General features: G+C 42.0%; 1 protein-coding gene across 1 annotated transcript in view; it reads right to left on the reverse strand.

Moving 5' to 3' along the window:
• SEMA3G (semaphorin 3G) overlaps nucleotides 1–20,147 on the reverse strand; it is a 109,750-nt gene extending 89,603 nt beyond the window's left edge. Inside the window, exon 1 of the mRNA XM_089524676.1 lies at nucleotides 19,915–20,147. Within this exon, the coding sequence (XP_089380802.1) occupies nucleotides 19,915–20,050 (136 nt within the window). The 5' untranslated portion in view covers nucleotides 20,051–20,147. The remainder of the gene's footprint in view (nucleotides 1–19,914) is intronic.
• Between the last annotated feature and the right edge of the window lie 1,467 nt (nucleotides 20,148–21,614).

The following is a 21,614-nucleotide window of genomic DNA, read 5'->3' on the forward strand; positions in this document are numbered from 1 at the left end:
TCTACGAGGACTCCAGGTTCCATTTCACAAATAGTCTTATTAAGCAAATATTTGATTGAGTTGTTGCATGTTGCTTTTATCTCTTTGGAAAGATGATCTTATAAATGAATGAAACAAATTAACAGGCCAATTGCTACTTTCTCTACTTCAGCTCTAGACATTGTTCTTCTCCTCACTGTTTCCAATGAGGCAGTTCCAAAATGGTAATTTCTTTTCCACTGTAAACTACAAATGGAATTCACCTGACTTTCTACACTACCAGGAACCCCTGCAATTTTTCTGTTTGTAGGTCTCAGGCACTATGATCCACTTATACCAGTGCATGTGATAAGGCTGCAGTAAGTGGGGAAGATGTGATTAACCAAACAAGCCATTAAAAAACCCAAGTCACCATTTAAAAGCAACAACTTTTTATTATCAGTAAGCAGCTTTTCCGTCTGCAAACAGTTACCCATTAGTACCTAAGAGCTTTTTTTAAAAATTTTACTGTGTATTTAGCACAAAAGAAAAGCACATTGATAAATAGTGATTAGATGATATAAAAAATGGCTGGTGCTGAACTGTTTCAGGGCTAATTCGGTCAGAGATTTAAAAAATAAATAAATGAATGTGACGGAGTTACTGGGCAGAGTTGGGTTCCTGACAGCCAATCCCAGTTAGGGCTGACTGTGAGGGAGGGGCTGCCAGGGAAGGAGTAGATATAAAAGGGAGGAATGAGTGACTGGGAAGTCAGCGAAGATGAGATGGGATGGGATGGGATGGGATGGGATGGGATGGGATGGGATGGGATGGGATGGGATGGGATGGGATGGGTTGGGTTGGGTTGGGTTGGGTTGGGTTGGGTTGGGTTGGGTTGAGCTCAGCTCAGCTCAAGAGAGTTCTGCTCAAGAGTTCAGTGCAGAGCAGTTGAGTGGGAGGTGAGAGGGAGTTCAGGAGCAATGAAGAGAGTTGAAAGGAAATGAAGGGAACTGAGTTGAGAGAAGGATACTGAAAGGGAGAAAAAGTGTATTGCAGATTATGAAGAGGAAACTGTGAAATGTCTGCAACTGTAATATTTATGTAACCACCTCGGAACTATTCACTGTACCTAAGTTACATTCTTGCTAAATGTTATTGAATAAAGTCAGTGTTTGTTTGTTACAGCTGAAGCCTCTGTCTAATTCTAAACCACATCATAGACACATATAAACACACTACCAAACATATTAAACTTATAAGATGAAGACACTTGGGACCCTAGCCCTTATACATTTAGGGAAAGTGTATAAAGAATGGATGCTGGGCAGGTTTCATTGACGAGGGGCCTTCTAATAAGTAAGAGGCCAAAGGTAACCCCAAGGTATAGAGAGGTCTTGCGTGATAATGAACTAACAAAACTGTCATCCAGCACCAATAAAGGATCAGATGTCCATATCCACCAACCGTCCCAATTTGATGATGAACTCCTAATCCTCTGCATTGCACTTTTTGAGTTACAGCAGAATGTCTCGGTTTCTTTTCCCTACTCCTACGTTCTCTCCTTATCCTTAGCTGGCATCCATTGCTGTAAACTGAGTTCAAAGTGCACAAGTAGTTTGCAATCAATTAGCCCGGGGGGGGGGGGAGAGGTTGAGAGGAGAGGAAGGAGTGGAATCATGTCCTTCTCTGTAGACTCAAGCAAAAGCCAGATGCTGCAGCCATTCCCAGATTGTGGCTTCTTCCTCATTAATAACCTTTGCCAACTTGACCTCACTGTGATTGTGCTTAGTATCATATGTGCCAGTTTTCAACTGTGCAACATTGCAGGGTATGGATGCTTCACATCTTGCTGAATTTAACACAACTTGCTGTTTTTACACCAGTTCTCTGGCTGCAAAAATGGATCTCTGACCTCAGCATTTGGGGGGGGCAGGGACATAGCCGGGGGGGATCTTGGGGTTAGGACCCCCCCCCTTCCATTAGAAAAATGAATGGTGTGTGCTGCTGCGCTGCTGCACCCAAGCCCCATTATAATGGTGGCACTTAGTCTGGACCCCCCCCCTTCCTAAAATCCTGGCTACGTCCCGGGGAGGGTGAAATATGTAATAGTTTGGGGGACCAGGGACTTAACAGTTAATGGTGGGCTGCAGATGCATTTCCCACTCCCAAATGGGGCAAAATGGACATCCATTCCCCTGCCCCACCAACAACATCTCTAGGAAGAAATTACATTCCCATAGCCTCCTTCCATAGAAACAGTGGAGGAGAAAGACCCCTGGAATCAACTGAAAGCAGTTGTTGTTAGCTTCTGTAGCAAAAAAGTTGGTGTGTTTGTGCATGTGTGTACCCCCTGTTATCCAACATTAAATTCACATTACCTACTCTACACATTTTTATTTAGGTGTCCACTTCAAACACTTTTATTCCCCTTTCCTTCCTCCACCTGTCCATAGTGAGTGTGCCCAAAATGTTTCCCTTGACAAAAGTTTACAATGCTTCATTATATTCAAGAAAACCACATATCTTCAAGAGATGGAAGAATATAGTAGCTCTTAAAAGGCATCACCACTTCTGGTATCTGCACTAATGTTATTTTTTTTAATGTCAAATTTTCTGATCTGAGAAAAGAAAACAGCTGGAACAAAGAGGAAGGACAACTGGATGTTGATGTCATGCAGATGACCCATTACAAGTGAGTAAATGAAGCACAGTGATGGCACACTAAAATCTACTGTGGAAGCACCTCTGGTCCACCTTCTTTTTTATTCTGGCAACTAACGTTATTTTCTAACCACATTTTAGCACTTTTGCAAGGTTCTTGCAACTCCTCCATGGTTCAATATCCAAACTGCAGATATAGGATGAAACTGTTGGGGTGAGGGAGATCTGAATAATTTTTCTGGTATTTATTTCAAGACTCTCCAAATGGCGAAGAGAGGAACCAATACAGCCGAAGAGAAGGCTACTTGTGGACATTCTGCTTGAGATATCAAGTGGCCAAGGGAGGACTGATGCTGAACATAATTTTCAAACCCCCAAATATTCACCAAACAACATGATGGGGAGTGAAACTGTGATACTAGTCATCACTCACACTGTACAGGCAACATTCACAGTGTTTCTGTGACAGTTACATAAACAACTTTTGTGTGAAAACTGTGTTAGTAGTGCCAGTATTTGGGAGCATGGAAGTGGGGGGGGGGGGGAGGTAAGCACAGGATTTTCCCAGCAAAAACAAATTTGTGGTTTGGATGTTAAGGAATGGAGATTTTCCCATTACAGAAAATGTCCAAAGAGGTCTGAAATGACTCCAGCAACAAATAGACATTTATAGCAAACTATATAAACCAATAATCTGGAAAGGACCTCTGCTATTTGGGACCTAAATAAGGGTAGTAACTAGGCACTCACATTTATCTTGCTAGACCCACACTGTACAATTAGCCTGTCTCAGTTCCTGCCAGTTTATAGGCCCTTCAGAAATACAAGTTCAAGAAGTGGCCACTTAAGGGACCCGTCTATTTTTCTATTATTAAACAGAAATAATATTTTCCTGTCTCAGAATAGCATTGGCAAGGGCTCTTAGGTTTTTGTTGTTTTAGAAAACTTCCCTAGAAAATTCTTCCTTCAATAGGGAGCTCTCATTATTTGTTTTAATCTGGCAAGAGACTTTCCCCTCTTGCTTAAGTATTGTGGCCATACAGAAAGAGATTAATGGTCGACAGCATAAACTACAACAGTGAGGTTCAGGAATTATGCCCAGCTCCCCACCCCCACCCCCTGAGTGTGATATTTCACCAAATCCATTATGTAGGGGGCATGAATGATATTTTTTTTTTTTTGCAACATCATATAATACTGTAATACATCTATCACACATTCATCAGTGAAAGGATCCATTTATAACCAGAGACTTCACTGCAATCAGACATTCAATCTTTTGAGTCTTGAGAGCTCATTGAACTTCATTTTTTAGGTCACATTCAGAAAGAGTTTGTCATGCTAAAATTCCCTTGCTGCCAAGTTACTGTGAATTCCTGTAGCTGCTGTGGCTCAAGGGTTTCTACCCAGATCCATTTTAATGTATGGATTCCTCTCAGGAGTTTTAGTATCGACTGCTAGAGGCGTAACTATGGGGGTGCAATGGGTTGAGACCGCATGGGTTTCACTGGGAGGGGGTGAAAGAACACTGTGGGCAAGCCATGGGTACGTGTGAAAGGGACCTAGGAGTCCTAATAGACCACAAGTTGAACATGAGTCAATGGTGTGATGTGGCAGCTAAAAAAGTCAATGCAATTCTAGTATAGTGTCTATGAGGGAAGTAATAGTGCCACTCTATTCTGCTTTGATCAGGACTCACCTGGAATTCTGGGCACCACAATTCAGGAAGCATGTTGAGAAGCTAGAGCATATCCAGAGGAGGGCGACCCGAATAGTGTTTCCAGGATCTGGAAACCATGCCCTATGAGGAGAGACTTAGAAAGCTGGGTATGTTTAGCCTGGGGAAGAGAAGGTTAAGAGGTGATATGATAGCCCTGTTTAAACAATTGAAGGAGTGGCATATTGATGCTGGAGCAAGCTTTTTTTTCTGCTGCTCCAGAACCTAGGACCCACAGCAATGGATGCAAGGTACAGGAAAACAGATTCGACCTCAACTTTAGGAGGAACTTCTTGACAGTGAGAGCTGTTCAACAGTCCCTTGGGCTGTGGTGGCATCTCCTTTGGTGATTTCTTATTTTTAAGCAGAGGCTGGACAGTCCCCTGTCAAGAGTGTTTTGATTGTGTGTTCCTGTATGGCAAGGGGGTTGGACTGAATGGCCTTTGTTGTCTCCTGCAACTCTCTGATCCTAAGCCATTCTCGTAGCCCTCAAACAGCGCCCATCCCTGATGTGTTCTGGTGGCAGCAGCACTGCTCTCACCTTGAGCTGCACTCAGTCCCTCTGTGCTTCTTCACTCCAGAGAAATGAATACTCCCCCCTGCCTCCTTTGTGGCATTCTCATTGCTCTTGGGACACAACTTCTTGCCCCCCTAATTGCATTTGGAGCCCTGGGAACTGACTGGCTGAGGCACATTTTAAGTTGGTTTGATTCTAGAGGGTCCTTCTCCTCTGTCTCTGCATAGTCGGCACTTTGGTTTTCTTTTTTCTCATGCCATTTTAAAAGTGCACAAAAATGCCTAAAATGTTAGCTCAGAGGTGGAAGGGGGAATTCTTCTTCCTCCTCCTCCCCCCATGGAACTTTTCCAAGCTATGTGACAAGTATGCTTATGGCATTATTATTATTATTATTATTATTATTATTATTATTATTATTATTATTAACCTTTATTTATAAAGCGCTGTAAATTTACACAGTGCTGTACATACAATCTTTTTAATTAGATGGTTCCCTGCCCTCAGGCTTACAATCTGAAAAGACATGACACAAAAGAAGAAGGGAGTGGTGGTGGGGAAGGGGATGAGGTCCAGCAGTTATGGCATGGTAAGAAAATAATAACATCATGAATTAACATAGTGTTTTGTAACTGCCATATTGTCCCATATTGAAAGAAAAGCAGAGTAAAAGTTAAACAGTCAACGTTTTTAAAAAATAATCATTTTGGACTACAGTTATACACAATTATATAATCATGTCAGGGAAGCTTTTATATGGTATGTGTGTTCTAGTTATTTTTTTAAAAAAAAACTTTTAAGTTTTATGTAATTTTATATTGTTTTTAGCTAGGTGATTTTAATTGTTTTTAAATGTTAATCATAAAGTTTTTTAAAAAAACAATTATCTTTGAGCTGTGTTGGGTACCTTTCTGGGAAGAAGAAACATAGAAATAATAAATAGATAAATAAATTCTAAACTTCTATTACACAAATCCAGCTTTGTAAAACAAACTAATGGTGTAATAACAACAACATACTGCATCTCCCTGCAATGTCACATCTCTTGTGTCTCTCTGCAGCCTGCAAATAATGCACCATTTTATTTTATATAAGAGACCTTAGTTATCCCCCATGGATACTAAAATCAGTGCATGCTATAGTTCCATTATATGCAATGTAGCACAAAAGTTAGAATCATACATCCATTGTATTTCCTATAACTATGTATGGATGTAAGAGCTTCTTAAGAAAGAAGATAGGGAGCACATCCATTCATTTGAGATGTGGTGCTGGAGAAGAGTGCTGAGGATCCCATGGACAGCCAAAAGGACAAACAAATGGCTCCTAGAACAGATCAAGTCAGAAACCTCCCTGGAAGCCAAGATGACCAAACTGAGGCTGTCGTACTTCGGATAAGAAAGGACTCATTGGAAAAGACAATAATGCTGGGAAAGATGGAGCATTTGGGGCTGGGTGTGCAAAATGTCAATTGGCTGTGGCAGAGGGGGCAGGGCATGTGCTGAGAAAGAGAGTTTTGATGGCTGCCGGGGCCGATTACAAGCCCTGGTGGCCCAGGCTCCAATTAAATCTCCAGCACCAGGAAGAAGATGCTGGTAAGGGAGGGAGAAAATTTCACAAATAGTCAATGACACCACTGAGGACAATGGAACTTGAATATTCATGAAATTTTGGGTTCACAGCTCCCACCCACCCCGGAACATATCCCCCACGAATCCGGAGTGACCACTGTACTTTTTATTGTTAATTGCCCTTGAGTCAATCTCAACTCATGGCGACCCTATGGATGGGACATCTCCAAGACCCTTTGTCCTCTGATTAAAGTCCCCATTGCCGAGGGGAAGATGCCAGTAAGGGAGGGAGGGAGGGAGCTGCAGCCTTGGCTTCATGAATGACTGAAACTGTGAGTGCCAAGGCCGTGAATCCGGAGGGACCACTGTAAAATGTTTTCCTTTATATAAAATGGCAAAATCAAGGTTTGCTTTTTATATATATATATGGTTGAATTCATAGATACAGAATCTGTGGATACGGAGGGCTTAATGTATCATCTTTTCCAGTAAGTCACATCATCTCATGATGTGTTCAAAGTATGACAGCCTTAGTGTAGTCTTCTTTGCTTCCAGTGAAAGTTCAGGCCCAATTTGCTCTAGGACCACTCATACAAAACACTTAATTTTATATGTTTGACTTTGAAAAGTTCCATTTTTAATAGATTCCCATGTCTGGCAAAGACTCATGTATATCTGATTCAGTTTCCTTCTCTACAGGAATAAACCTGGCAGTGCCTGCCACAAGCAGCTGTTTCCTCCGCAGTGATAAATGTCAGAGAAATTCAAAAGATTCCTTATCAGAGGACCATTCACAGCCAGCCAAGAAATGAACACACTTCAAGTATTAAAAATCCTCTCTCCTCAACACAGATATTACCATGGGGTAAATTTCAAGGAAAGAGCAGCATGAAATTGTAGGCACCTAAAGTATCATCTTAGCTTGTCCATCTCATTAAATGCTTCAGTGTTACATACTTCAGAACCTGCCTGAAACTTTCCCAACAAGAATAAAATTGGCTCTGGACATTTTTCAGCTTATAGCTGGTTGTCTTAATAGAACTAAATCCAGTGTCAGGACATAGCTATGGGAAGAGGATGAGGGCATTGTTCCTCCAATCCCTGCATTTCTAGCATTGAAGAGAATGAGATACCAAAACTGTATTGTTAAATGCTCAGCTCAAGTTTTAAATTATAATGGACTCTCCGTGCTCCAAAGTCAGGGCTGCAGGACCCCATGAAAGTGGGAAAACTGCATAGAGAGACTGAGAGAACATCTCCGTAAGAATCTCTAGGTCTTCCAGTGCATCTCTATGATCAACATCCACTGTAAACTGACCAGAGAATCACACTGGAGGAAATACAAATTCTGTAGAAGTGTTTTCTCTAGCAATCTCTAGGTTCTCCAGTGTGGTTCCATGGTCAACTTCTGGCAGAGTTGTGCTGGAGAACTTAAAGATTCCTGGAGATAACATATTGATGAAATCCGCATACTGTATAATCAAATCCGCAAAAGTCAAAACTGCAAATATAGAGGGCCAATTGTACTGCAGTGCTTGAAATTTGGGTACTAGAAGAGAATTTCACTCAGGGGACAGAATTCTTATTTGGGGAAGGTCAGCCCTCATCCATTCCCACCTAGCTACACCTCTGCTCAGTGCCTTCAACTTTGAAACACACTTTTATCTCTCTATCAAATGTAGAATTACTGCGTGCATGAGTGTGACGTATTTTAATCACTGTACTGAAGGTAAAAAAATAAAATACCTCACTAATGCACTGAGAGATTCAATTTGAGGCACTCAAGGAGAGATGATAATTTGCCCTTTGGCACCTAATAAGTCACTCCTGCTTCATCTAACAGGCCCAGTCCTACCATTAGACAGAATGAGAATCCACCTTAGGGAGCATGTCTTAGGTGTCATGACACGGCAGCAAACTGTCAGTTGTTTACCTTGTTACTATTGTATTTCTCCTGCCATAGAAATGAAGGAGGTGCTTGTAGGATTATCTGCCTCAGGTGCCAAGATAATTTGATCTCTAAGAAACCATTTGCTGGCTTGCCTCAGAGAGTAAAACCATTTGGGTCAATCCTACCTTCTGAATCTTGTCTTGGGACAAGAGAAGGATGTTTACACAGTTTCAGTTAAAATGGGAATTTCCTCAACTGGTCTTCCCAAACAAGCACAGAGTTTTGACTTCTGCTGGCCATGTACAAACAAACAAATCAAGAAGTCCCCATGGCACAAATGTAGCTGTTCTTATCAGGGTAAACTCAGGGCTTCCTTAAACGCACCTACACACTGTGAAGGAAGCTATGAAAATCTACCGCACAGTTTCTGGAAGTGGAAAACAACATCCAGAAATGCTTGCAAGAACTCCAAAGGGTGAGGCAGAATCTTGCCTTTTTCCAGTTAATCCTGTATGTTGACACATTTCATCTGGCATCTCCACTAGATTGTCCCACTGCCAGCTCTTGCTCTTCGAAGATTTTATCTCCTTCCCTCTTACAATAGAAGATCCAACCACAACCTCCCAATAGGGAATTCCTGACCTAATTTTCTTGTGCCTCTGGTTATAACTGCTACACTATACACGCAGCCTCAAGAACTGTAGCTCTCCTATGAACCTGTGAGGTCTCTGCCTAGCTTGAGGAGACCACTGCATGTGCAATCCCATCCAAGTACTAACCAGAACTGACCTTACTTCGTTTCCAGGATCAGATGGGACCTGGTGCCTTAGGATATTTAGACTTGCTACCCATGTGTAAAATAGAGTCAGTAATACAGCACTCCACTCTGGAGTAAGGATAGACAACTGCAAATAACTGGAAAATAATAACTCAGATCCTCAGAAGACATAATTAATTTGCAAACAAATACATGTGGAGTAACCCTTATCCAGAATTCCAAAATCCAAAATATTCCAAAATCCAAAACTATGCACTCACATGGGTGGCTGTGTTACTGACACCTTTTCTTTCTGATGGTTCAGTGTACAAAAACTTTTGTCTCAGGCACAAAATTATTAAAAATATTATGAACAAATTTACCTTCAGACTATGTGCATAAAGTGAGTACAAAATATAAATGAATTTCAAGTTTTGACTTGGGTTCCATCTCAAAGATATCTCATCATGTATATACAAATATTCCCACCTCCAAAACACCTCTGGTTGCAGACACTTTGGATACCGGAGACTCAACCTGTGGTTAAATGGTCTCTAGAAGCTTTCAAGCCATGTGAGCAGGATGGAGAAAAGAAAACAGCTCATTTTATTACTATGGGGAAGCTGAAGACAATGCAGAGGAAACAAATAAAAGAAAATTCAGCCCTGGTTATACTTGTAGCCAGCCTCAACAGTTTCTGCAAGGCATGCTGCGTATGTTGAGAAGGGGAGAAACTAAGTCTTGACCGTGAGAGTCTTCCCCTCCACAAATAAACAACAGCATGAAGGGAGGAACCATTTAAAAATAAACTACAAGGGAAAGGAAACTGAGAGGATGAGAGGGAAGCAAGACACTTCACTGTGTCAAAGGAGAGAGAGGATGTCTTGGCCCTGTTATTCTGAAACAAATCAAGTGGAGGGAGGTCATTTTCAATGTGAGATGGAATAAACACTGATCCACAGCACAGTTCTCCGGAAACAAACACCAACTGTCTTGCTTAGTATAAGCTCATGCCACTGACCTTCCTATTGCACAAGACTGGGGAAAAAATTGGTTGAATGTGCACCCAATACCCAATACAGTATTCCGAGCTCCCACACAGCTTGACTTTGTAGTCCTGTTGCTGGTGGCTCTGTGTGGCAGGTGCTCCTTCGAATCTTACAACATCTCAGGGGGAACCTTGGAGATCTCCCAGAAATCAGAAAGCCATCCAGCAGTCAATAAAGGAGTGTATGATTGAAAACAGGTTTACAATTCACCCTCCATGTCCACAGATTCCTCATCCATGGATTTAAGCATCAGCTTGCAAATATTAAAAAAATAAATATATTCCAAAAAGCAAAACTTGGGCCCCATATAGACAGACCAAAATAAAGCTGCTTTGAATCACTTTGGAGGTATGCTGTTTAAATGATGCATGCGAACTAAGAGCGAACTAAGTTGTGCCAAAGCTGCACTCCAGTCCTTAGGACTGGATCGTGGCTTTGGTGCAGCTTCCAGACTCTTAGTACGCATGCATCATTTAAAGTGACTCAAAGCAGCTTTATTTTGGCCTGTCTGTATCGGGCCTTGATTTTGCCATTTTATATAAGAGTCACCATTTTACTATCCATTTTATTTGATGGGGCTTGAGCATCCATGGATTTTGGTATCCATGGGGTAAGAAAACCCCAGAGGATACCAAAGGCCCACTGTATAAGTATTACTTGTTTATTAGGAAGATGTGCTTTCATCAGAACTCCACAAGACAGCTAAAGACACATCTTTGAAATGAAACACACATGTACCTACACATTTATCACCCTTTTAAATGACTGGTCTAAATGTTCTTTTATTCACTCTTATTCTAAGCTGGCAGTTTCCTGGAGTGTAGCATTGTGAGGAAGGAAAGTAAGACTTTTGCTGAACTAATGATTTTTTCCTTCAGTCCCCAAATTTCTAGTATTGCAAAGAGTGAGACACTGAAAATATTTCACATCTGGAACTCTTATATTTGCTGTGTTCACATTCCTTTGATTACTTTGCCTACTACAACACTACAGATTTGGAAAGTGAAGGGACATTTCATGGTGCGACGTATTTTCACTCTGTACATGCCACATGCTACCTGGGGCATTCTGGGAGATATACCACCAAAAAGTAACATTTATACTAACAAAGAACAGAGGGTCCAGGGACAGGGTAAGGGAAGACTAAACTCTAAGATTTAATCCATATCACCCAAATTATAGCAAGCTAACAAAAGGGCAACAGACAGATATATGTCAGAGGTGCTTGCAATGATTCAGAAAACTCAGGCAAAAGAGCAAAATAATAATGTTGATGGAAAATCATAACAACACAAGTATATCTTCAAATGCCCTATTTCATCCTAAGTATGGTAATTTGCTGGTGCTGACAAAGCAGAGACTAGACCATCAACTTAATGATCACAACCTGTTGCCTTCAGAGTGTGCTGGCATATTTTTGACCAGATGTCACATACCATTCAAGTGCTGGGATTTAGATCTGGCTCTTGACTGTGTTCTACTAAGTACAGCATCAATGTAAAAATTACACAATCAGCGCAGCCTGAAAGCAGATGCTGAGAAATGTATTTTGAGAGGCATTTTAGCAGGGTTAGTTTTCTGGAACAAAAACAACAGTATTGTGGTACCTTAAAAACTAAGGGGCTATACAGATTGTCCCTAAGGAGCGACATGCAACCGCCCCTTTCCTGGCCAGATCATGCCCCAGCCCCAATCCAGCCTCTGGGGTGCAAAAAGGATCCCCAAAAAGCAGCTCCTTTTTCGCCCTCCAAGGGGTGCCATAGCCACGCTGGCACAACTTAATAACGCCCCTTCGGTGCTGCATCATTTGTACGCAGTGCTGGACTGGCGCATGCCAAAATGGCGCCATGGGGCAGAGTTAGGGCAAGCATTGTCAGTATGCTGAGCCCTGACTCTGCCCACAGGCTGGTGCTTTCTGGCAGTCTGTATAGGGCCTATGTGACCAAAAAGACTAACCAGGAAAGTCTGGTACTTTTGGTTAGTCTGTTTTGGCCCTCAGTTTAGAGACCTGTGTGTAAAGGTATATTACCTTATATTTACCTTGAAAACTAACAAACTGATTGTGGGGAAAGTTTTCATGGATACTTTCCACTCTATCTGGTGCATGTTGTAATGCTATCTCCAGTTGTCAGGAATGGTTCATGATTGGATGAGTTGATTATCAACAGGAAGGACAAAGGGAAGGAAAATTTTGAAAGTATGTAATCACCTGGCAATTTACACTTAATTTCTAAGTTTGCAGTTATCCAACAAATGCACAAAGTATGGTATTAATTATTAAATGGGCATCCTTGTATTGATTAACATATGTTAAATCACTGTCTCTGTTCAAACCAGAAGAGCTGAACTACAGATCAATTTTTTCCCAGTTGTTTCATGTTGTAAAATGTCTTTGAAGCACCTTTGTTCCAGAATGACCACCTTAAGATCCGTGATCAAAGTGTTGTGGTAAGTTTAAAAGTTTTGAATATGCCATTTTCTGATGCCACAGATAAGTATAGCTGTCTACAAAAATGCTTCTCAGGCTATCTAATGTGATGCAAAACCAGCTACTTTTTTCTAATGTACCCCTACACATACAAAAACAAACCCTTTGATCCTTCATTGAAAGCCTGCCATTACAGAGAAAAACATTCAGTTAGAGCAGACCACATGTTATACTGTAAACAGTGTCTTTCACTGCTATTATCACACCTCTTTTAAGAAATAAACAAAAGATGACTAAACTGAGGCAGGAAACACATTAGATATAAATACAAAGATATGAAGAAGCTGTGAGATTCTCTGAATCTGCGTATCGCTGGACTCATGCATATAATGCAGATATGACCATGCTCCTGATTACTTTTTAAGCATTTGTTTTTATTAAAATTCCAGCAAAGGTGGTCCATGAACTAACACTAGAATACTTGTGGCTTCTAGGGTTGGCTATGAAGTTTTCTCTCCTTTGAATTCCCACAGACCCCAACAGACTAAATTGAACATGTAAGTGCCTGTGGTTTTGTGGCACCTTATACCCCAAGACTCTTTCCCCTGTCTGTTTTTAAAAAGCAAAGCGGCTGTTCTGCTGGAATTCCATGCCCATTGTTATCTTGAGCAATTCATTCACATTCTTCTTAGGCACTCTTATCACAGGAATAATTTGTGGCCCTTTTTGTAGTAATAGCTCCTATTATTGTTTCTATGAGCATTCATATGCTCCTATACAAATTACAGCAGAGAGGTGGTGAAAGAGAAGCTATTTAAAACTGCCAAGTATTTTCTTCTCTTTTCTTTTTAAATTAAACAGGTCAGGACAAGAGCTATTTCCAAATGTTCCTAACTTGAATCTGTTTGAACATTTCAGATGTCTGTTTTCCTTGTTTTATAATGTTTCCATACTATTTGATAATATATTTTAGAAAACCCAGGATATCATGCTAAATTGCACAGATTACAAAGTTGCAGAAAAGTTAGGGTTTTAGACCACAACTCCCAGGATTCTCCTGTCAAAATGGCCACTGGCCATGCCTAAGGCAGGTAAAAGAGTATGTAAAGCATAATGCAAGCATTAATTTGATCTAGTTATTTGCTGGTTACATTTAGTGCCTGTGAATGTTATGTTCATCCTATGATAAACATCATGTTCAGGCTTCATCCTATGGAACCCTGGAATTTGTAGTTTACTGTGGCACCAGAGCTCTCTGACAGAAAAGGCTAAATATCTCCCTAAACTATAAATCCCAGAATTCCATAGTATTGAGCTATGGCAGTTAAAGTGGTGTCAAACTGCCTTAATTCTGCAATGTAGATCCAAGTCTTACTTTAATAATAACTTTTCCAGCTTCTGAGTGTAATTACTAAATATGTTTTTACTAAATGAATAAACTCTGGAAGTAATTGGGAGACAACAGTGGAATGTGCTGCCTCTCTGAATGTAGTGGAATCTCCTTTTGTGGTCTTTAAACAGAGGCTGGATGGGCATTTATCAGGAGTATCTTCCTGCATGGCAGGGTGGAATTGGACTGGATGGCCTTTGAGGTCTCTTCTAACTCTGTGATTCTACAACCTCTGTCACAATTTAATGTTTGCACCTTACGCTATTTAAGGAGATTCATTTTACTTCCCTTCTGTGATGAGGCAAAAGACCATAACTACAGTGTCCTCATGGATAACTCCACTGGGGATTGTTACCTTTCCCAGCTCTGACAATTTTCCATAATAAAAAAATTAGGCTGGGCCTCAGCCAGTACCACATCTGCCCTCTCAAATCTGGTGCAAACCCAACTCTTCTGTTTTGTGTTTCCGCTATTCAATGAACTGCTCCCAAAAGCAGGCTACCCCCTATTTCCTTTAGTCTGTTTGAGGTTAAGAAGACTTTGCTTTCTTGCCACAGGCTCTCATTTTGCATTCAGATGGATCCTTGAACAATCGGAAAGAGAAATTTGTGCCCAAAGTGCAGATGCTGCTTTAAACTTAGCAATACTTCACAGGGTTGCCGTACTCCAAATTACTTGCAAATACAGCCCTCTGTAGCTATTCCCATGAGATCCAACTGTGAGTTTTACCAGTAGCTTATGCAATGGCAAATAATGAGATATAGCCTGATTATATCCTGATATAACTGTATCCTGCTTGGATATAGCCCCCATTTTAACTCTTGTTCTTTCCTGGCTTTTTCTACCTCCCATTCACATTTCAAGATACTGAAACAATAAAAGTCTGCAGGTATGTCCAGTATTCAAAGCCAGTATGGTTAGGGATTCTGGGATCTATAATCCAATAATATTCGGATACTAAATATTGGAGCCATTGCCTGACAAGCAAGCTTCTTAACCCAGGAAACACTATTCCCAAAGAAAGCTGTACATTTCTCAGCCACAATATCAAGTGTCTTTGTGGCTGGAGTTGCCTAAATTAAAACTGTCCAAGTGCCATTGACTTTTACTCTTGCTGTAACTTTGCCATGTTTGTAGTGTGAGGAAACACTAAGACTTCCTATGGAAGAACTTTAAAGTACTACCTAGTCTTCAAGGCTTCACTCCCCAGTTCTCCAAGCAGTGAAACTTTATGGCTGCAAATGTTTTACCCAAAGTTTTGTTTTCCTCTGAATGTGTTCGTTGGAGACTTATGGCATTTTGAGTGGAGATTCAAGCACATGAGTGCTCCAACAGACATGACTCTCCACATTACGTTTTTGAGTTTTTGTACTCTGTAGATAATGCCAAAGCTGAAAATCACTTTCATCCCAATCTTACCTGAAAGACTCACCCAGAACTGTTGTTCCTTCATGCCCCACTGCCATCAAAAAGATGTCCTGTATCTTTCCAGTGATTTCATTAATCCTTTTCTGACCAAACCTCAGTCTAAATACCAGGGTTATGAGGTAGTACCTGATGAAGTAGACTGAGTCCACAAAGGTTATGCTACAAATTCAGTCTCTAAGGTGCTACAAGCTCCCTTGGGACTATATGGTAAAATCAGAAGTCAGTTAAACTAACCCTTCAAACTTATACCAGTATTCTCAAACATATGTAAAGCAGATTGTAAGGGACTGAAGAGAGATGCCTGTTTCTACACAGGGAGACAGACTCATTTCACACCTTTCTCATGGATGAGGAAGCTACAAGTTGCATAACAGTTACCAAAGTGAAATGCTAATAAGCAATGACAGATCTCATAAACTTTGCTATCGCAATATACAATATGATAGCATTAAGGTGCAGATTTATCCCTAGCCCCTGTTTAAATATTTGGTGGTGCTTGCTATCATTTACCAAGTCCTTATCCTTTGACTAGTGAAAGAAACAGAATAAAAAGCAGTCCCAGTTTCATCATTAAAGCCAGACAGGCAGAAACACCGCCTACCAATCTCTTTATGATCACCTTTATACTGAGCACTCTAAGAGCACTTATCTCTGTGATCTGGAAGTGATCATTAATTGGAGGATGACAGTTGAATTATGGCTAGGTGCCGATGATGTTTCCAACATACAATAGATCGGTCATGTAATCTTCCAGTGAAACAACATTACCCAAATTTAGAAAGCAGGCATTCCATACAAGCATCCTTCCTAAATCCTAAAATCCTAAACTGTGGAGGGAGCTCTGGTGGCACAGTGGTTAAATGCCAATACTGCAGCCACAAGGTTGCGAGTCTGACCCCATGCAGGGCTTCAAGTCTGACTCAGCCTTCCATCCTTTCGTAGGTCGGTAAAATGAGTACTTGTTGGGGGCAATTAGCTTACAGACTGTAAACTGCTTAGGGAGTGCTTAGTACACTGATAAGCAGTATATAAATGTGCATGCTAAAATGTACATGCTAAACCCTCATGCTCAGCCTCTACTGACAGAAACAATGTTATGATGATAATAAGAGTGGGTGAGGAAAAAGATCAAACTCCCTATGCCACATCCTGGAGGTACTAGCCCTGAGTCTGATAGACCCACTGTCGAGAGGCTTCAGAAATTTTTAGAAGCATCTAGGACACCTTTGAGCATCTCTTCTTGTTGCCATTAACACCACCTGTTCTAAGATAAGATTGTCATTGGGTAAAGAAAAAGATCTTTAACAGCTGAAACAAAACAATTCTCCAGGAAACATGGGGAAAGAAGGAAAAGAGGCCCAGATTTCAGCAGAATACAATTTATATATAGGAAGCTACCATTTCAGTCTCTGGCAGGGCTGCTTGAGGGGGAGGGGGATGTGAACATTCCCCCCCATAAGAATTCTCCTTCTTCAGTCAATTTTCTTTTTCACTTCAGTCCCCAAATTTCTAGCATTGCAATAATTTAAAACTTCAATTGAGCATTTAGAAATACATTTGAGGCATCCGAAGAAACAAATGAAACAAAGGGCCTGAACAGGACAGGCCAAAATAAAGCTGCTTCGGGTCACTTTGGAGGGGTATGCTGTTTAAATGACACATGCATCTTAAGAGGCCAGAAGCTGCGCCAAAGCTGCGCTCCAGTCCTTAGGACTGGAGCATGGCTTTGGTGTGGCATCTACCCTCTTAGGATGCATGCATTATTTAAACAGCATACCTCCAAAGTGACCTGAAGCAGCTTTATTTTGGTCTGTCTGTTCGGGCCCAAAGTTACCAAGAGAATGTGAACAGAGCAAGAGTTCTAGATGTGAACAATCTTCAGTATCTACCCTTTGCAATGCTAGAAATATGGATACGGAAGGAAAATTTCATTGTGGAGCAGAACGTAATGGGGGAGAGAGCATTGGCTTCATTTTCGTTCCCCTCCCATAGCTATACAGTACTCCTGTTCCCTGGCATCTCTAGATAAGAAGCGCCTACAATCTCAAAGCTGGGAAGGACTCCTGCCCATAGTCAGAGCAGAGCACCATTGGCTCATGGATGAAGCAAAGCAACACCAATTTAAGCTCCTACAGGGATGTAGCCAGGATTTTGGGAAGGGGGGTGGTGCCACCATTATATTGGGGCTTGGGCACAGCGGTGCGACGATAGACACCATTCATTGTATCTAATGGAAAGGGGCCCCGGACCCCTCGGACCCCCCCCCCATTGGCTACGTCCCTGGCTCCTATGAGATGCCTTTTAATATTCTCTTGATGACAAGTTGCTACTCGTGTGGATAAGAGTTTCCAGAAACAAACTTCACATTATTTTCAAAGGCACAGCCGTGTTAATCTGGCAAATCAGTATGCAAAGCGATCTTGCAGTAGCATCTTTGAGACTGCCTGAAGTCTCAAAGGTGCTGCAAGATCCCTTTGCATCTATATTATTTTGTTAGATTTATTTATATGCCACCTGTTTGGATACTGACTTACAGAGTGGCTTACAAAATCCTGATGCTATTAAAATTTCACTTAATCAAGCAAAGCAATAAAATCACATCATAGCACACAAACCAGCTCAAAAGGCAGAGAGATCTTGTAGCACCTTTGAGACTAACTGAAAGGAAAAAATTGGCATCATGAGCTTTTGTAAACTTCAGTCTACTTCCTCAGATGCATTACGTACAAACTGGGGAGAGAAAAGCATGGAAGGGGGGATTAAAGAGTGAAGCAAGCCTCCAAAATGGTACTGGAAAATGTAAAAAGCTTCAATAAAACAGTCCATTGTTTTGGTGGCCATGCTTGCCAGGGATCATGGGAACTGGAGGGCAAAAGGGTTATTTTTTCCGAGCTCTGCTCCCCAGGTGCTGGCAATGGGAGCCAGCCCTTTTCGTGTGACCAAATGAATTACTGGCATGTATTCACGGGATCATGGGGCGGGGATGTCACTGGTGCGTCTAATACCTCCAAAAGTGGAAGAGAAATATTAACCTTCCCATTGCAAACTGTGCTGTATAAGAAATAAAAGTAGATAGGGAAAACAAATAAAAACAGCTGGACACTTGCTCCTAGATTCAGGAGCGTTGCCATGTTTTTAATGGGTCCTTGTAGCTGTACTTTTCCATTCTGACATGCAAATATTTAGCAAGTAATTTTTCTTTTCTTTTCAGGCTATGAAAATCTGCAGCTGATTCCATACATCTGCCTATGGTTTTGCATGCTATATGTGCTCCATTATACATATGCATATGTCTGGAAACAGTCCTTTCCGATGTGTGCACTGCATGCATGGCAGGAGACCACACATATAGAGGGAAACAATTCATTTTGATCTATAAAAACTGCATGCACCTCAACTTAGTCATGTTCAGAACTGTTAAATGGATTCTGTCATCCATAAGAATTCAAGTTCTGGGGAGAAATGGAAAGATTTTTGAACTGTAGGAATATTTTTTGTTTGCAGCTTCCCCTCCAAACAGAACTGTTGTATTTCAATGTCCAGTCTAGTACCAGATCTGTACTTGATTATATTAGATATATATGTTTATTCATCAGACTGGATAAATATGATTTTCAATTAAAAGGGAAAGAATTTAGATCTCGGCCCTTGAAAATATCCCTCTTGGCTTTGATGGTCAATGATGCGAGTTCCTAGGAAACAGTTAGTATGAGGACCTCTAGCCTATGATTCAAAACTATTAATGGGTTTCAGAGGATGATGTCTTAATACTGCTGTCAGGAATTAAAAGAAAGAAGCATCACTGAGTTTCATTTCTATTTAAGGAGCACAACTGGCAAATGCCCAAGGTACAGTAGAAAGTGGAAGAGATAATATCAGATCAAGATGTTATACATCCTGGAAATGTAAACTGAAGTGGGTTTATGGCTGCATCTGTCCTGCAGAAATAATCCAGTGTGACACTGCTTCAATGCCATGGAGTTTACTATCAGAGAGGTCTGGTGCCACAACAAAGGACAGCATCATTCTCAAATTTCCATTCCATTCTCCATGGCAGTTAAAGTGGTGTCAAACTGGCTTATTTCTGCAGTGTGGATGCTGCCACCAATATGAGACCAAAGTCTAATATTAGGACCCATTTCTGTAACCCAGGCACCCTCTTCGCAGCCCTTCCTCAAACTGCACTTTGGAAGCCTCAGTTGACCATCTGCAAAATGGGAAGGGTTTTTTCTTTTCTTGCTTTTGAAAAGCCCCCCCCCCCCCCCAACAGTCATTGGAATTAAGACAAGGAAGAGAAAGCTTTCAAAGAGAATAGGAGAATTTAGAAAGAGAGCCAATGGGGGGCAGTGGTTTGGACCTTGGGAGCCCAGGGCTGGACTCCCTGCTCAGCCATGGAAGCCCACCGGGAGACCTTGGGCGAGTCACACTCTCTCAGCCTCAGAGGAGGGCCAATGCGGGGGGGGGGGCAAACTCCGAAGCAACCTTAGAGCCCACTCTGGACTTGCAATCAGTCGGAAACACAACCCTCCGAGAAAGAGAGAGTGGCTTACCTTTGTAGGCGAGGCGGAGGCGAGGCAGGGTGCCCTTGGTGCCCTGGCAGTGGGCAAGGAGATGCCAGGAGAGCCCCCACCAGGCTGCCAGCCCTGCCAAGGAGCCTCCCTGGCGGGGCTTCATGGCCACTGGCATCCCTCGCCCCAGCCAGGGACCCCAAAGACTCCTCTTGGAAAGCCAGCCAGGACTCGGGGGGCACCCCCTTCCCGCCCTTTAGCTGCCCTCCTTCCTCTCTTTCTCTCAGGGCTGCTCAGGGGCAGGCAGGGTGGCCAAGGTTTATACAAGGAGGGCTCCTCCTCCTCCTCCTCCTCCTCCTCCCAGCCAGGCTCAGGCACACTCTCTGGCTCCGGCGGGGACTCCCTCTCCCTCCTCCTGACAGACAGGGGAGCTGCAGCTGGGGAAAGAAAGGCAGCCCCAAAAGGCCCGGCAGCAGCACAGCTCTCCCTCCTCCTCCTCCTGCTGCTGCTGCTGCTGCTGCAGCTCCACTGACTGGGCAGCGAAGTCGGGAAGAAATGGTAGTAGTACTACTGCCCACAGAGAAACCATACTTGCCCAGAGGGAACCATTGGAGGATACTTGCCCATAGCAGGCATTCCCCAATCATCTCCTATGGGCAAGTATGGTTTCCATAGGGGCAGCAGGTGTTCCCCAACAATTCCCTACCTATGGGCAAGGATTCCCCAATGATTCCCTATGGGCAAGGACTGGCATTTGTTTTAGTGCGCCCCACTTTAGGTCCTCCAGGTTTTTTGGACTTCAGCTCCCAGAATTCCGAAGCACCGGCCCAGCTAACTGGGAATTTTGGGAGCTGAAGTCCAAAACTCCTGGAGGACTACAGTTTGGGGATCCCTGACTGATCTTTGCCAATACAGTGGGATTTCATTTCATTTATTTATTTTGAAAGGCAAGGAAATCATGGATCTAATTTCCTGGAATGTTTTTCCTCTTCCTCACCATTTTTTCATGCAGTTTCCCCCCATTTCAAAGAATGCACTATTATTATTAATATTATTATTATTATTATTATTATTATTATTATTATTATTATTTACATCCCACCTTCCTCCTGGTACAGGGACTCAAGGCAGGTCATAAAATTCAAAACAGTCCCAAATTAAAACAGTACAAAGCACTAAATATACAAAGTTTTATTTTAAAAAAAACTATTTCAAAAAGTTAATCCCCCAAAGCCCCTTCTTGGAAAAAAGATTGATCATAACTTCAGGAGAATGGAGAGAGTCCCAAAGTGTGTGTTTGTGTGTGTTTGTGTTTGTGTGTGTGTGTGTTTCTTTTCTCAATGCTCCAGCTTTCGCTTTCTGCCAGAGTCTTTCTCTTTGTGCCAAGGGTCCATCTGAAGTGCCTTTGTGCCAACTGCCTTCAGTTTTTCGTTGTTGTTGTTGCTGCTGCTGTTGTTGCTGTGTGCCTTCAAGCACTTTCTGACTTATGGTGGTGACCCCAAGGCGGGATGAACAGATGTCATAACTGCAAAAGTGGACAAGGCACCACAAAATGTAGAATATTCAAGAAAAACGGAGGACATCACATAAAAAAGCTCAGAACATTCACATAAGTGTAAATTCGTGCTTCTTAAGTCATTCTCAAAATGGAGGACACTTGGGAATTCCTCCTGGACAGAAGGCTGAAACGGAGGGTGTCTGGTCATCCTGCCCCATCACAGGGTTTTCTTGGCATGATTTGT

This window comes from Sceloporus occidentalis, unplaced genomic scaffold (assembly GCF_023333645.1).
Source record: "Sceloporus occidentalis isolate IW3139 unplaced genomic scaffold, rSceOcc1.0.p SCAF_1, whole genome shotgun sequence".
NCBI lineage: Eukaryota > Metazoa > Chordata > Lepidosauria > Squamata > Phrynosomatidae > Sceloporus > Sceloporus occidentalis.